At 42.5% G+C, this 16,361-nt stretch overlaps 1 protein-coding gene across 2 annotated transcripts; it reads left to right on the top strand.

Annotated features, from left to right (window-relative positions):
- Positions 1 to 5,997: 5,997 nt before the first annotated feature.
- Positions 5,998 to 13,736, top strand: LOC106637256 (uncharacterized). Of its 2 annotated transcripts, XM_089590281.1 has the most exons (11): positions 5,998 to 6,073; positions 6,864 to 7,160; positions 7,750 to 7,894; positions 7,946 to 8,273; positions 8,507 to 8,760; positions 9,928 to 10,120; positions 12,078 to 12,262; positions 12,326 to 12,595; positions 12,676 to 12,973; positions 13,351 to 13,476; positions 13,578 to 13,736. In XM_089590281.1, the coding sequence occupies exons 1-11, from the start codon at positions 5,998 to 6,000 to the stop codon at positions 13,734 to 13,736; spliced, it is 2,331 nt and encodes a 776-aa protein (XP_089446407.1). The 2 variants fall into 2 exon arrangements, with proteins under 2 accessions (XP_089446407.1, XP_089446406.1); XM_089590280.1 differs by having other exon boundaries at positions 7,750 to 8,273; positions 12,078 to 12,595.
- The last annotated feature ends 2,625 nt before the right edge of the window (positions 13,737 to 16,361 follow it).

The following is a 16,361-nucleotide window of genomic DNA, read 5'->3' as shown; positions in this document are numbered from 1 at the left end:
AATCCACGAATCGATGGTCATCTGGTGACAATGGTCCGGCTGGCAGAAAAAAAAAAAAAAGCTTTCAACGCGCGCAATATATTGTACACACGCGCGGGAGTACTAGTTGGAAAAAAGAGAGTGTATAGACAGAGAGAAACGTTGTTGCCGGTGTTACGAAGAGGTCGGAGGAAGTTACCTACTTACTCGCAAAATATCACGGGGACACGCGTCTGCGGGACGTAGGTGCAAACAAAGGCGGCTCTCCGATAATACAATACATGACACCCCGAAACTCCATTACAAGCGACACGTGATATTGGGATCTAGCTACTCTCGTGACACGTTCATCGTGTGTACATATTATATTATGTACTTGTGCTCACAAACAAATGGATGTAGTCTCCTGTGAATTGGCACGTGGCGAGCTTTACATTTCAGGATGCACTTTATATATGAGGGACGAAACGAAAAAGAAGCATTTTTTCGTCAAAATTCAATTTCCAAGCAACAAACCAAGCCCCGTAAAGGTTTTAACAGCGAGGGGGCTCGTAAAAAAAAAAAAATCTCCCGAGCCTTGTTACCATCGGGTTTTGTGTGTATATGTTTACGAGGAATTAATGGTTGGCGCGGGGGCTCTCCCATTATTCCTTTCGGTGGGGATGAAACGCCCTTACGCGTACGTGCAGTAAAATAATTGAAGTGCTCGGGAATCGTTGTAAAACTTTACGGGGTCGCTTCCATAAAGTTGAAAAGTCCCCCTTGCAGGTGTGCTCGGCGTTTGCCCCTTTGGCGCTCGAGTATATATATATAAATGTTTGCGGTTTGTATGGCCAAAGTTGGAGTTTGGGTTGAGGGTTTCAAGGGGGTGAAACTTTGTCGTTGGACCCGAAGAGGAAGGTGACGGGCGTGGAGACGAGGGATTTTTACCCCGGTGGCTCCTCGTATGAAAAAAATAGCCCACGTGATGTGGAAAAAGCTTCCGAGGAGCCAATCGTCCGTGAAATTCAAGGAGTACGAGTATGTTATATATACAAAGAGTCCACCTGTGCGTGTGTTTTACCATTCACCGCGAGAGATATAAATATGTATGTATATGTGCACGGGGTAGGGGGCCCTATCTTTATGGTTTATCGCGCGTGTGTGTATATACTGTTGATGGCGTCAGGTGCGTTTATACGTGCGAGGCTGTACAACGCTGGTGAATAATAAGATATTGCCGTGCCGATGCGCAAGGAACGTTTTGCCGTGATTACCGGCGAGGGGGTTTCATAGAGTTGGGTGTTTTTTTTTTTTTTTTTTTTTTTTTTTTTTCTAAATGAAATTGCAAGTGCTCCTAGGAGGAAAGGATCGGTGGGGGGTGCTTTTTGAGTTTTTAATCAAAAAGGCATGTAGCGTCTATCAATTAAAACAAAAGGATCATTAGTTTGTCTTCATTCAAAAATAATAGGGTCCCGAGGGAATTTTACTTGTTTTTTTACCCTTGACTCTTTCGGTGTTGTAAAATATCATTTCGAGATTACTCCGTCGGGGAAGGGAATTTCGTCCTCTTTTACAGCAATGTCCTCGTACTTTGTTGGAAGGACTGAAATTGCATTTTTTTCGTACTTTTAAGTACATTTTATTTTCATTAGTTTCAGATGAATTTTTTAATACAAGACCTTTTGGAAATGCCTTTCTGTGACCAAATCGTAATATTTTTTGAGTTTTTTCATGCATTAAATAAACATTTGTAAAAAAAACTATGATAGAAAACTATGTGGTTTTTCATTGTTGCTTACTCTAAACATTATTTCCTAGGATTCACTATTCAATCCCAATCAATGTATATGTGTATAATTACAATGTATCTTATACGACGTTCTTCTTCACGGAAAATAAAATCACAAAAGTTTCTCATCGTGACCTAACATTGGAACAAAAAAAACAAAAAAAAAAAAAAAACACCAAGCTTCAAAAATATTATCAACCCTCATCCTCACCTTAAACCCGCACTTTAAAAAAAAAAAGAATCGCGCTACAAATTGAGCGTACAGGTGCCTCCAACATCCGCAATGCAACTCTCGCGGCCACTAACGTAAAGAAACGAAGACAAATAATTGCTCGCTCTACTTATACACGCACGTACATCAGCCTCGGGGGGGCTCATAAAACACACGTGCGCGTACGCGCGTCGGGCACAATTGTACACTCGAAATCAGAATCCGGTTACTCGCTCATCTTCTTCTCTTCGTTTTACGAAAAAAAAAAAAAAAAAAAAAAAGAAAAAAAAAGAGGGAGAAGAAGACAAACGAGAAACTCCCTCCGAAAAATATGCCGGGCACGTATCCTCTTTGTACTTTAGGGTCGGCGAATTCAGGTCGGAGGAACGGCGCAGAGACAAGAGCCGATGAAGGACACGGAGACAACACACGCGGCGTGTCTTTGGGTCACGGGAGGTGACGCCGCACGCGCCTATATACATCGTCGTGTGCATCCAACAGATTGCCGCGTCCATTGTCTCCACTTTTTTTTTTTTTTTTTTTTTTCAATCCACACTATATGCGGCTCAAATTGAATTACCCCCATCTCGCGGATGTCTACACATTTTCGACCACCACCTCTGCTTGCATGCATATTTATATTTGTTGCGTGAATCGGGTGTGGGTTAAAAGCCCATCGAATCGCTTACGTATAACTCCCCCCCCCCTCTTGTACTCCCGATGGGTATGGAAATTTTTTACGAAAACCCGAGACCGTATTTGCAATTCCGATTCAATTCCGCTAGGCGCTTCGGACACACACACACATATATATATACACGCGTTACGCGGTTTTACTTTTACTTTGGGCTTGAGCGTACTGTTTCTGCCACCACTTGTATGGAACGTGTACCTTGCGTTACCACGTGCTTGTTGTGATCCGGGGGGGATTTATTAAGAGTGAAACTCCGAAAATCGAGTTTCAGCGCGTACGGGTATTAACTTTTAGAAAGTGATTTCGGCGCGCGGCTTTGAGAGCAAATCCCCTCCCCCCCCCCCTCGAATTACAAAAATTTCTCTCGCCCGTGTCCCGTACGGCACGAGAGATGGAAAATCGGCAGCGATCGGCAGGAAATCTCCGTCCGAACAAAAAAAAAATGGGCCACTTGTCGAGGGAGATTTCGGCTGATAAAGCTTTACCCCGCGCACTCCTTTTTCGGACAGGTTTCCCTCGAGGCTTTACCGGAAGATGCGTATACCTACAAAGGAGGAGGTGGGGGCCAAACGAGCGTGTATATACAATGTACCCGCGTCCCGTACAATCGACCGAGGGAGGGAAAGGGGTGATTAATGCGTCACTTGTGCAAAGAGAGATCACTAATTATACCGGTGCGCGTCTCAATTTAATTCACCGGGAGATGGTCGTGTTAATTAAGTTGATTGATCAATCGAGAGCCACGCGCACGAGCTGGTCTCTTGGTTTTTCCACGCGTGCGTTTGTGTCTTCCACGCGGTTGTGTCGATATTTCATTGTCACTCGGTCGCGCGTGTACGCATATCTATGCGTGAAAAAAAAAAAAAGAAAAAGAAAAAACGCAGCTCGTAATATACAATATCCGAATCGCCCTCGCTTTTCTTTTTTTTTTTTCACGTTTTTTTATTTGATCGCGAAATTGACGGATGAGTGAGTAAAAAAAGCAGGAGAAAAACAAAAAACAAAGTGGAGTGGTGTTCTCGTTGTTGGGCCCAAAACACGCGAGTGGCATTTTTGTCACATTGAAAGCTTTCGACCGTAAAGCGTCTGGAACAAAGTATACGACCCATACCTCGGCCCAAAGTAGTTTTTCGTGTCACCGGGCAAGGAGACACAGAGTGCGTCTATGGTGCTTCATCTCCCGTTGTATATAGGCGATGCCATTCAGCTTCACGACGTACTTACCCTTGAATGAGAGATGGGCGCGCGTGCCCAACCACACACCGTAAAGGAGGATGCGCGGACCGCAAAGTGGACCATTTAAGCCCGAAAAAGTCTCCCGGGCCATTATTCTTCTCTCGCTTTCTCGTTTTCCATTTCGGACGTTATTATATTATGTCCACCGGGGCGTAAAAGGGCAGGGCTGATCTGCAGTGTCCATAGGTAACAAGGACAAAAGCGGGACATAAAAAGGTAAACGTAACTTGCGTGCGCGCAAACGAGGCCTACAATGTGGCCCAAAGCGGCGCATGGATTCGACCATGCATGACGTATAACCGATATGGACGAAACGACCGAAGCCGCGGGCACGTCCGCGCGTGCGACCTCTCCTCTTTAAATACACGCGTCAAAATTTCACCTGCAGCAGGTGGACGTGAAATACGTTTTCCCCGCCCAACATCGCGCATAAAGGGGGTAAAGTTTGACGACACGCACACGCGGCAAAACTATACTTTGTAAACTTTGCAATTTCACCCCCAAAGTGATTGCGCGGACACAGTGACGCGGTGGAAACTTTGTGGTGAATACCAAAGGCGCTCTTGCTTTTATTTGTAAAAAAAAAAACTAATATTGGGTCAAAGCCGAGATCTGCTAAATCCTCCCTCACGCGGTATGTCCTCTGGGGCGCTTATTTAAAAGTTGCTTCCGAGTTCGGCTCGTTGGCAAAGTAGGTGCAGATATATGGAGATGTATCATCCCGAGGCTGTGCAGCAGGGGACAAACTCGTTTTCCCAACTTTACGTTTTTTCGTACTCTGCCTTTTTGTCGGTCTGACCCTGTTCCGCTCAATTTATTTCAGGCTCGTTACAGAATAGTGGCGGTTCGTCGATCGATCATTCGATGTTTTTTTTTTTTTTTTTTTTTTTTGCTTGTCAGTCCTTGGTAATCCAGTGCCGGGTTTTCGAATTTGCGGAAATTCCTGGACAGGCAGTTTCACTGGGGCTCTCATCGAGTGGGAAAGTTCAAAGTGTCGAATCGACGAATAAAATAATAAAATGACAATTATAATGGTCGATCGTAGAGAGTGTTTGGAACGGCGGAACTTTTATATTTCCGAGATGGAATTAGATGACTTTTGTGAAGGTGGTATTATAGCTGCGAGTGGATGACCCTTGATTGAATATACGGTCAATGGCTTTTGTTGCTATACTTGAGCTGTAAACGGACTCTGGTTTCAATACCTCGATACAATACTATTTTAAAAGTAAAATTTTCCACGCAAAGTCAATGCTTAGTTATATTGGATCGATACAACTATTCCATCGCAAGGAAACAAAAAATAATAATAACCTTCTGTCGCAATAAGTTATTTATTTTTTTTAAACAAAAAATGAAAATTCCTTTGTGGTACCTCCGTACTCCGACACGTCAATGTGATACATTGTTACCTTTTTCTGGTGTGAGTTTTATACAAGCAAAATGACCAAGCAACGTTTCACATCCGAACGAGTGTCCGATGGGTCCCAACGAAACGCGAAACCTTTGAAAAATTTGCAGAATACACAGGTATGTATGTGTACACGTGGGTACGTCGCGATCTCTCGTTTTTCATCTCGTTGACTTTCGGTTCGCGAAGTTTTATCGCAGGTCGCATCCGATTAGTGGATGCGCATGAGGAAACAGGAATCGAGAGACGATTGCGTGGGAATGAAAAAATTTATTGGAAAACGCTGATCCAGTTTCTCCAATTTTCGCTCTAATGACGTATGTTTATTTTGTTTTTTATTTTTATTTTTTTTATATTGTGAAGCACACTTTTCCAAGCTTATTCATTTCTTCGGCTGAACTTGGAAGTGTACTTTGAACTTTGTTCAATAGTAATCATTATTTGATAGTTGTGAAACAAAACAAAAATCCTCCGTAATATTTAGTTAGTCAGATTTCTTCATTTTAGTTAGTTTAAGCTGTTTGAACCCCAAATATGACACACTGATTCGTGTAATTTATGATTAAAGTTACAAATCCAACTATATTTACTTATAGGATAAACGTACAATGATAATATGGTTGGCATATTTTTGTACATATTATATACTTTCATGAAAAATAATTGATGCTCTTTGTGTGATTGCAGGGCTCAGAATGCGGTGGATCGGTTACGTGGCGGCGATACTCTGGTGGTCGTGCACCGCCAGATCCCTCAGCTCCATGAATCGAGGTCAGTTTACCTGCATACCATATATACATATATATCGCTACTCCACGCCCGAATCCCTCGCGCACTTGCGGTTTTCTCTCTCCCTTGCACGCATAGCACCCATGTACATATATGCGTTATTGTCTCATTCCGATACCTACGAGTCCGAAAAGCCCGAGTTTTGGATTGCCCCAGAGGAGAAATCGAAAACCCACGACTCCCCCCGTCCACTATATGTACATTGCCCGGCTTTCAACGATTCGCGCGATTGCCGTGAAATTCCAATGCCTGTATGATATGCACATACTCCGATACGCGGTTGCTAATGAGCCTGCGATAAGACGGGCTCGCCGGAATTTCGCGGATCGGCAACGAGGAACGATTTATTTTTCTCCCTCTTTCGTATATGTTTGACCATTTCTGTTTTTCTTTTCGAATTCCTGTCATTCGTAACCCTCGTCTACACGCACATGTGTGTGTGTGTGTAATCTCACGGTTTTTAAACCGCGTTGTATATGTGTACATATATATATATATATATATATATATATATATATATATATATATATATATATATATTTTTTTTTTTCACGGAAAAGTATTAACTTTAGTACATTACATTTCACTTCGGGAACACGCGCAACTTTCCAACCGATCGATTCGACGGAATACCGGGTATAGCGGATATACATATCCATCTCTGCGTGCACTTTACAGTGAGTAAAATACGCGCGCGTGAACTTGAGTTACGATACGATTGTTATTGACGGGAGTTTTTTTTTTTTTTTTTTAATTTTTGGTCAATACGCAGGCTACAAAATCAGTCCGAAGCCGTGCCAGGTGCCGGGCCAGTCGAAGACGATCGAGGGCACCTGCATGTTCGTCCTGGAGTGCATAAAGTCCGAGGGTACTCACGTGGGCCTGTGCGTCGATACCTTCATGTTCGGTAGCTGTTGCGTGCACAATACGACCACAAACAGTATATCGAGCAGTGCCGTGGGGTCCGGGCCGTCCCTGGCGGAGGCGCTGGAAAAATCGACGACGACGCATCGGCCCAGCAGGCCTGTATCTACTAGTCACTTTGCGGCTTCCCAAGCCGGATCACACGGTAATTTTATTTTCCCTTATTTTCAACGGAATTTGTTGGACCCTCATCGTGAGAGGATTTAGGGAGAAAAAAAAAACATCCGTTGGGTCTGTCAGGTAGATCACCAAAGAATACTAGACACTGTTTTTTTTTTTTTTTATTTAGGATTAATAGGTTCAATGAAGATTAAGATCCTTTTTTTTCTGAAAAAGGTAGTCATTTAATTTTCAAACAACCGTTAAAACAGTTAGCCTTGAAGCTCCAAACATTTATTCTGTACTTTAGGCACTTGCTTGCTTAATGTTTTACTTAGTTTTTTGGAAAGTAAACAACTGAGCCTTAGAAAACCAATAATAAAATAAAATCTTACGTGACCCTAAAAAGGTAAAACTTATAGACAAATATCGAGTTTTGATGGAAACTATACAGCACTAATAAAAATGACTACTTACAACATACACCTGACTTTTCATCCGTTAGTGTATTTTCTGTATTACGAATATGTAAAAAAAAAAAAAAAAAAAAAAAAATACCGTATGCCAATACCCCCCATGGCTGGAAGTCCTCAAACGATCTGTTTCAATATATAGATTCTCGTGTTTTAAAACAGGATACACGTCAGTGTCGACAACGAGGCAGCCGTCGAGGCCATCGTCGTCGCCGTTATCCGAAGCCCCGCGACCCCAGCCCCAAAAAAGGCCGCACTCGAAGCCACAAGCGAGCCCAAACGAGCCCATCAACTACCACCAGCAGCAGCAGCAGCAAAAACCCAACGCGACGCGCAACCGACCCCAAAACTCCATAAGCTCGAGTTACTTGGAAAAACGGCCCGAGGAAGATCGGCACCACGGTACCCACCACCATCACCACCACCATCACCTGCACCATCAGAATTTCAAGGACAAGGTGCCCAGCTCGCCGCACAACACGCTTCTCGTCAGGTTGCCCAATAAGAGTGGCCAGCCACCACCACAGCAGGGCTCCTCCAGTAAAAACCAGAGGCCCCACCACCAGAGGCCAAGGCCCTACCCGAACGAAGCGGAGGACGCCGAGAAAGCTCAGGACGACCAAGCGCAGGACCTCAGCGTACAGGAAACGATACACAGGCCGAGCATCAACTCGGTGGACGACGACGTGAGACATTTGTTTGGATTCTTCTTCCCCCGCCCCTTTTTTGTTGTTTTTTACTTATCTGCTCTTAGTGGTATACGAAGCGAATGGTACAAATGGTCCAAGCGACTGGACCAACGGTTTTTTCCTTTTTTCTTTTTTTTTTTTTTTTTTTTTTTTTTTTTTTTTTTTTTTTTTGCGCGGAATCGCTCGTATACAATGAAGGTGTGTATATGAAATATACTCGATGCCCCCAGGAGGCGCCGGACAAGCTCGGGAGCAACCCAAGCCTGAACTTCATCCACACGGAGCGGCCGCAGTGGGCCACCAAGCCGATCTCCTCGAACAACCGGCCCGCGGGCCTCGAGTACTCCAAGCCCTACTTTTCGGTGAAAACAACGTCGACGAGTCCGACGACTGCCGGCACGACGCATCGGCCGTACTCGTCGAGGCCTACGACGACGATGACCGCGACCGCCTCCACGTCGTACTACACTGGCCAGTCGACTAGGTATGCCCTACTCACATTTGCTAGTTGGCCGGGCTTGGGGGAACCTTTTGAATCTTACCAAGCCTGATCAACTTACCCCTCCAATGGTGACTGATGTTGCCCCTCGAGTGTGGTTTATCGACAAAGTTTTTTTTTTTTTTCTTTCCAACGGCTTATCTTTTAATATTCGTGGCCAGCTCCGCGCGATTAGTGTATAATGGGACACGAAACGAGTGCGCGTATAGTGGAGCTTTACGCGGTCGTAAAACACGACAGCCATAAATACATCAGCGAAACGGGCGCGCGTGTGTCTTTTTTTTTTTTTTTTTTCGTCCCCCAACTTCGTTCAAGCCGACCGTACAAAACATTCGTGGAATGGTAAATTGGAGGGCGCGTACACGCGATACACTGTTTTTTTTTTCTCTCTTTTCTTCGAAATACCGCGTTGCCCGCGCATAAAATTGAAGATGATGTATTTTTTTAGGTGTATCGATTTTAGTTGAGTGACGTTCTTATTAATGAAAAAAAAAAAAAAATAAAATAAAATAAAATAAGTTTTGATTAGGAATTCATTTATTCGTTTTTTCGTTGTACGAAAAAATGGAAAAGTTCGAGACATGGGATTCCCCGATTTCGGAACGATGTACCGACCTTACAATTTTTTTCTTTTTCATCAATAGAAGATTAAGAATAGTTACCAGTACTATATTTTAAATTTCTATTTTGTTGCAATTTTTATGGTTCAACACAATGTCCAAACAAGTTTTACGTCATTCGTAGTTTTTTTGGAAAAAACTAATTAATCAACAAAAAAAACTTTGACAAAGTACGTATTTCATTGTAAGATCCACAACTTTGGCTTTGCACGCGAAACGAAAAAAGTTATCGCGAATAAATTGTTTTTTTTTTTTTTTTCTTTTTTCTTCTCGTGACGCTGCAGTCAAATTTTTCCCTCCGATGACAACTGTCCGCACGTTAACCATCAGCCCGTCTACGAAAATTGAGCTTATACTTGGATTGCGAATACTCGAGTTGTAACTTGATCACGTATACTAAAACTCGGTCGATTCGCTCTATGTGCCCGTACAATCGCTCAAAGTCCCACTGAATCGAAAATCGTTTGTATGTTCGGTATGATGAAATAAGCCACGTTTGGTCCAGTCGTCACTCAGCTCCTTATCATTGTAGCGCAGCCGGATCGGTGCCCCAAACGGCGCACTGGCAAGTGACGACGGAGCCGGCCTTCGTCACCCGGCACAAGCCGTCCCTGTCCTCGTCCCTGAGACCCGAGAGCAGCAACGTCTGGCCGCCCAAGCCACCCCACAAGCCCCAGTGGCCCGAGTCCCAGAGGCCGAGCTTCAAGCCCACCGAGACCCAAGAGGTACGTATATATCATCCAAACGAAAGTATAATGGTTTCCTTTCTTTCTTTCTTTTTTTTTTCTCTCCCCTCCGGGACCTTTTAAATTCAATTAGTTTCAATGAGGCTTTTTTTTTTTTTTTTTTTTTTTTTCTTGAAAGGGGGAAAGGGATCAATTGAAACAGTTTCGCGAAAAGTGTGCATGAAAGTATACCGTGGGTCTTTTGCGAGAAAAGCAGAAAGCCTCGATGTCTTACGCGAAAAATATTAAGGGGTATTAGTTTGGAAATAGAAAGGCAGTAGTTGAATTTGGTGGTACAAAAAGATACAAAATTACCCTGAATATCACGTTTCCAGGTTTTTTTTACTCCGCTTCATTGGCATAGCTCGACACCTTTTAATACACAAATGTTACGATTACACGTCCAAGCTTTCAATGATAATGACGTATGTACATAACATCTCGTTCTCACGATATCCCAAGAGGGGACGCATATAGTTACATCACATAAATGCAAATGACGACGAACCACTTGCACCATGCAGCCAAGACCACGAAACAACAATCGTTTTTTTTTTATTTTTTTTTTTTTTATTATTCATCGTACACAGGTGTACCACCATCAACATATACATCCGGATGTCGCTCCTCTTCATACGCTCGCTGACCTTAATGAAAGGAAGCTGCGATAGTTTTTCCGGCTACGAGCTCGCGAAGAGTAGAAAAAAAGGCCGAGACGTGACTTTCCAATTTGGCGCTCTCTTTTCGCAATCCACCGGGCAAAAAAAACTTGAAAAGCCCAACGGTGCGTCTCTCTCTCCCAAGGTCGCTCTCTCTCTCTCTCTCTCTCTCTCTATCTCCACTCCCTTGTTCGCGACATCCGCGCGACCGCGTGAAAGGCGTTTTTCCGCGAAGGAAACTCTACCGTCCCTCTTTCGCTTTAATTTCCCCGCGAGTACGACACGCATACACGCCCGTACCCCGCGAGCTGATCCACTATGGATGTTTGTAGTTTACCGCTCGAAGCTCTGGATGTGTCGAGCGAGAACACCACTGGCTGTTGGACCGATGGGACGGGTTTTAGTTTGTTTTCGGTGCGTATAGTTAAACGCGCACTTTTTTCATTTACATTTTTTCAATGTTTTTTCCTTGTTTCGTTTGGACCCGGATTTTCGAATCAGCCATTATATATCTTTACGAAAAAGTAGCGTTGCTTTTTAAGACCGCACTTGAGCAATAGCGTACCTACGGTTACTTGGACGAACGACGCGCCTACCCCTGCCTCCCTATATTCAACGGAGGAGTGCAGAAATTGAGCTTTTAGCCCAGCGCGCGTGTGACAGGATCGAAATTGGGTTCCCGATCGAGTCATTCAAACCCAAACGGTGGATGAAGTATACCCACCGACTTTAAGTTTTCCAATCATCCGAACCCACCCCTTGTACCGTGGGGGTGGATGCGGTCTCCCGCGAATCTGCCGTGTACCACCCCACGAGTCCCGAACGGTATACTTTTTCCAAGCTCCGGACTGACGGTCGTTTTAAAGCTGAAGAGTATTTGAAAAAAAAACAATTAAATCCACCTCTACGTGTACCTCTCTGTGGGTGTCTATGTTGCAGGGCAGCACTTTTTTAATTGCAATGCGAACACTTTGTTCAAAATCTTCTATGGTTTGGAAAAAAGTACACGTTCTTCATTTCCGATTGTAACGCAATTGGTACGGTCGCGCAGATTTGTCAGGGGGCAAAAAAAACAAGGCACAAGTTTTTGTGCGTTTGATGACGCGATGAATGTTCGCTTGCGCTTATGTTCAAACTCACCAGAACCAATCAACTTGCTCGCGGTTCGGGAATCCCCTGATTTGCTCTGTGCAATGCACAACTATTTTATGTACAATTGTTGAAAAAAAAAACGCAGCCTCTTACGGTATGCAAATAAAAAAAAAAAAAAAAAAAAAAACGCGTGCAAAATGTCGCAGAACAACCACAAGCACAACCACGTGTACCAGAAGCCCCACTCGGCGCATTACATCACCACGTCGTACCTGGAGGCCCCGACGAAAGCTCGACCGACGAAAAAGTCGACGACAGCGGCTCCGGTGACCACCACCTCGACGCCGACCACTTCAACCTCGACCACCTCCTCGACGACCTCCTCGACAACGTCAACGACGACCCACCGGCCGGCACCGAGTACGGCGTCGACGACGCACGCGGTGGAAACAAGCACGGAGGCGAGGACGGGCTCGGTGCTGACGGTGCCAGCTGTGGCCGAGGGTGGTGAGCACCAGCGGGCAATGTCCTGCGGCGTGCCGGCCCTGTTCCCCAGGATGCCTGAGACGCGGATCGTGGGTGGCAAGGAGGCCGCGTTCGGAAAGTGGCCGTGGCAGGTGTCGGTGCGCCGGACGTCCTTTTTCGGCTTCTCGAGCACGCACAGGTGCGGCGGTGCGGTCCTCAACGACAACTGGATCGCCACCGCTGGTCACTGCGTCGACGAGTGGGTCTAGTGTTTTTTTTTCTCCTCCCCCCCCCCCAGTAATCGTTGGAAAACGTAACTTTTTGTTTGCTTCCTCGTAGCCTGTTGACGTCGCAGATCCGGATAAGGGTGGGCGAGTACGACTTCTCATCGGTGCAGGAGCGTCTGCCCTACGTTGAGCGGGGCATCACGAAAAAGGTGGTCCATCCGAAGTACAATTTTTTCACCTTCGAGTACGATCTGGCCCTGGTGAGGCTCGAGTCGCCCCTTACCTTCGCGGCCCACATATCGCCCATCTGTTTGCCGGCGAGCGACGAGCTACTCATCGGGGAGAACGCTACGGTCACCGGCTGGGGGAGGCTCAGCGAGGGTGGCACTTTGCCCTCGATTTTGCAGGAGGTGAGTTTTTCTTTTCTGTCCGTTTCGCAGCCTTTTATTTATTTATTTATTTATTTATTTATTAAAGGTGTATTGGAGGTGTGAAAAAATGATTATGCCCTGTTGAAAATGCAATCGTTCCTGGAGTAGTGATATAATTGAAAGTAATAAAAATGTAGTGTTAATTTTCTCGTGTTTTATTTGAAACGTAAAAATATACCAACTGCAATTGTGTAAAATTCTTTCAATTGTGTTTTCTGAGCGTGTATTTGCCTGGGTCTTCCAATTCTCTTTTGGATAGCATTATTTTTTTCATTTGTTCAATAATATCCGTGAAGATCATTTGGCGTTTTCGTCAAGATTTAATTTAAAAATAAATCAAAATTATTGTTGCCCAGGTATCCGTGCCGATCGTGAGCAACGACAGGTGCAAATCAATGTTCCTCAGAGCTGGCAGGCACGAGTTTATACCTGAAATATTTCTCTGCGCTGGCTTTGAAAACGGTGGCCAGGACTCGTGTCAGGTGACTATGATAAAAAATACCACTTTAATAATAAAAAAAAAAGTACCAAATGTTTTTTTTTTTTTTTTTCCTTTTGAACCGATAGTAATTATTTTTCACAGGGCGATTCAGGCGGTCCACTGCAGGTACGGGGCAAGGACGGCCGTTACTTCCTCGCCGGTATTATCTCTTGGGGCATCGGCTGCGCCGAAGCCAACTTACCTGGCGTGTGCACAAGAATCTCGAAATTCGTCCCTTGGATCCTCAAAAACGTCACATGAGCCTCTTCGTTTTTCCCAGGCCATCGTTTGCACATTTTTTTTTTTTTTTTATTTCTTTTCTGTTTCCACCATTGGAATAGAACACCGATTGCGTCCTATTTCGTGGGCACAAGTTCATAGCATAGACAGTACGAGAATTACTTGTACGCCAACCAGAAGTGATACAACGACTGTTGTCGATAATGATATCAATGACCGGTGATTTATTTATTTATTTATTATTTTTTTTTTTTTTTTTTACCTTACCAAGACGATTTTTGTTCGCGTGCTCGAGACGTACAGAAAACGAAATTGAAACTGCGTACTCAAAGAGTCATTTGCATGTACGAGCACAAGAGTGTAGGAGAAACAAAAGAGTCAGAGCAACCAATTACTGCCTGAATATTTTTGTATTTACATATATATATTGCACACACACTTGTACACATACATGTAAATTTAAGGAATAAAAATAAATACTGTTTAATATACATGTTCTTATATAATATATGGTTGAATACGCGCGCGGCCAAAAGTCACGTTATATGTTTATGTACCTACGTGTGCGTGTGGATGTGAGCGGATGAAATGTAAAAAGTCTGAAAATTCCTACTCTCACGGCGAATGATATATATACATGTATTTTTGAATCCTAGTACCTCGAAATAACTGGAAAAAAAAAAAAAAAAAAAAAAAAAAAAAAAAAAGATAAAGGTATTTTCGTGCAAAATCGTTTCACACTTGGCATTATTATCTATTTTATTCACTAAAACTTATGTTGGTGGAAGAAAAAAGAAATTAGCCGACGATTATCAGCGATTGGGTAAAAAACAATGATTCTAATACTAGTCGCCGTAAGATAAACCAAGATAGGATTTTTGCGTGTGCGTGCAAATCTGCGAGATTATCATTTAATCACTTTTGTAAATGCTGCGCTCTTGCCCATCATCATAAGCTTAATCGTCATCAAAGTAACCGTTTGTTTTTTTTTTTGTTTTTTTTCACATCATCTCGTGTTTTCGTCTATCGATTTTATGTACACACGCGTGTATTTTTTTGTACAGATTATAATATTATATCATTCTAGATTTATAATTATTCGTATCATCTCCTGACACTGCCGATCATCCATGGATACACCTTGTTTACTTTATACGTTTAAAAATTAGATTCAATTTTTTGTACAAAGTAGCACCAACTTATACCTTAACAGCTCGAAAAACCAAGTTATACACAATATCATTCAGTTGATTGTAAAAAATGAATTTGTTTGTAGAGCTTGACAATTTTGTTATCTTTAAGTATTGCCAAATAAATACAAGTTGATTATTATATACGTACTTGGCGTTTTGAAAATCTAAAAAAAAAAAAATTCCCTCATACCTATTTTTATTTCATTTTCAATGAACACTCATGCGTTATCTGTCAATTTCTTTGCTTTTGACTATTAATACTTGAACGTACTATTATGTTATTGAACGGATAAAAAAAAAACAATACCCGCAAGTTGAATTCACTGGAAATTTTAAAGCCATTGAAGGTTTTTAAAATTATCACATACGTATCCGTACGAATTTAAGATCAATCTATGACTAAAAAATGGTTTCATCCAATATATTTATGTTCTAGTTGATCAGCAAAACGCGTCCACATGAGTATTCATACGGATGGTATTTGTAGCGAAATCCATCATGTTTCCTTCCGCAAGACCTATCGCACATACCATGCATGCTCGAAAGAAGTGCGAACCCCATGATGGTGAAACTGAAAAATTATATTTCAATCAATCAGTATGAATTTGATGTTCACCTTACTTGTGATTAGAGTAGGTGTTTCCATTTGACTTCAAACGTTAAAAGGTTCTATTGATACTAATTGTTACTTAAGCGAGATAATTCATAGGAAAGAAAAGATTAAGAAAAATTAAATTAAATACGTTACACAAAATCAGTTCTTTTTTTTCACTTTTCTCGGTGTTTCGTGTAGCATATAAAACATTTTTTTTATTCACCTAAATCTTGAAAAAAACATCTCATTCATATCACTAGCATAGTACGTGTTTCGCTTTAAGCTGTGAGTCCAACTGACCTTATAGTCAGCAACTCAATAATACGGCGTTGCTTTTACCTGTAGTAAAACATGACACTCCAATGGAAAATGTTTCCTCAGCTTGCCGTGAACTCCATATTTCCATCTGATTTAGAATAAAGCTCATGATTTCTTGGTTCGCGTTTATTTTATTTCTATTTGCGAAAAGTTACTTAAGTATTTTTAACCCTACTATCGATAAATAGTAAATACGATATTATTATTAAGTTTTTTTAGTTTTTATATCAAGTTTTTTTTATTGATTACTAATCCCTTACTACCAAAAATATTATTCGAAACTGGTGCTTAATTGGATATTTAAAGGTGTAACACTCTCGGACGCTGCTGCTGCTAACACACAGGACGGACTAAATAATCTCCTACCTAATTATTTGTCTTTTATTTTATCTTGCGGATTTTACTGTGGACTCTAAGTACATGTTTTTTTTTTTTTTTTTTTTTTTTTTTTTTTTTATACTAAACATACAATTATTCGTATTACAATCGATGATCACTTTATTCACCTTAAATTTGATATTCTTACCTAACATGTACTTG

Source organism: Copidosoma floridanum, unplaced genomic scaffold (genome assembly GCF_036245765.1).
Source record: "Copidosoma floridanum isolate Cflo_tuat_1 unplaced genomic scaffold, Cflo_Japanese_pri ptg000012l, whole genome shotgun sequence".
In the NCBI taxonomy this organism is placed as follows: Eukaryota; Metazoa; Arthropoda; class Insecta; order Hymenoptera; family Encyrtidae; genus Copidosoma; species Copidosoma floridanum.
Note: the sequence above shows the minus strand (reverse complement) of the source record. Positions and strands in the feature narration are given on the sequence as shown.

What these genes read in the sequence shown, in the direction of transcription:
- LOC106637256 (XM_089590280.1), top strand. Translation starts at nt 5,998, where the DNA reads ATGCGGTGGATCGGTTACGTGGCGGCGATACTCTGGTGGTCGTGCACC. An exon ending in CCTCAGCTCCATGAATCGAG is followed by an intron (nt 6,074 to 6,863) that starts GTCAGTTTACCT and finishes GTCAATACGCAG; the next exon opens with GCTACAAAATCAGTCCGAAG. An exon ending in TTCCCAAGCCGGATCACACG is followed by an intron (nt 7,161 to 7,749) that starts GTAATTTTATTT and finishes GTTTTAAAACAG; the next exon opens with GATACACGTCAGTGTCGACA.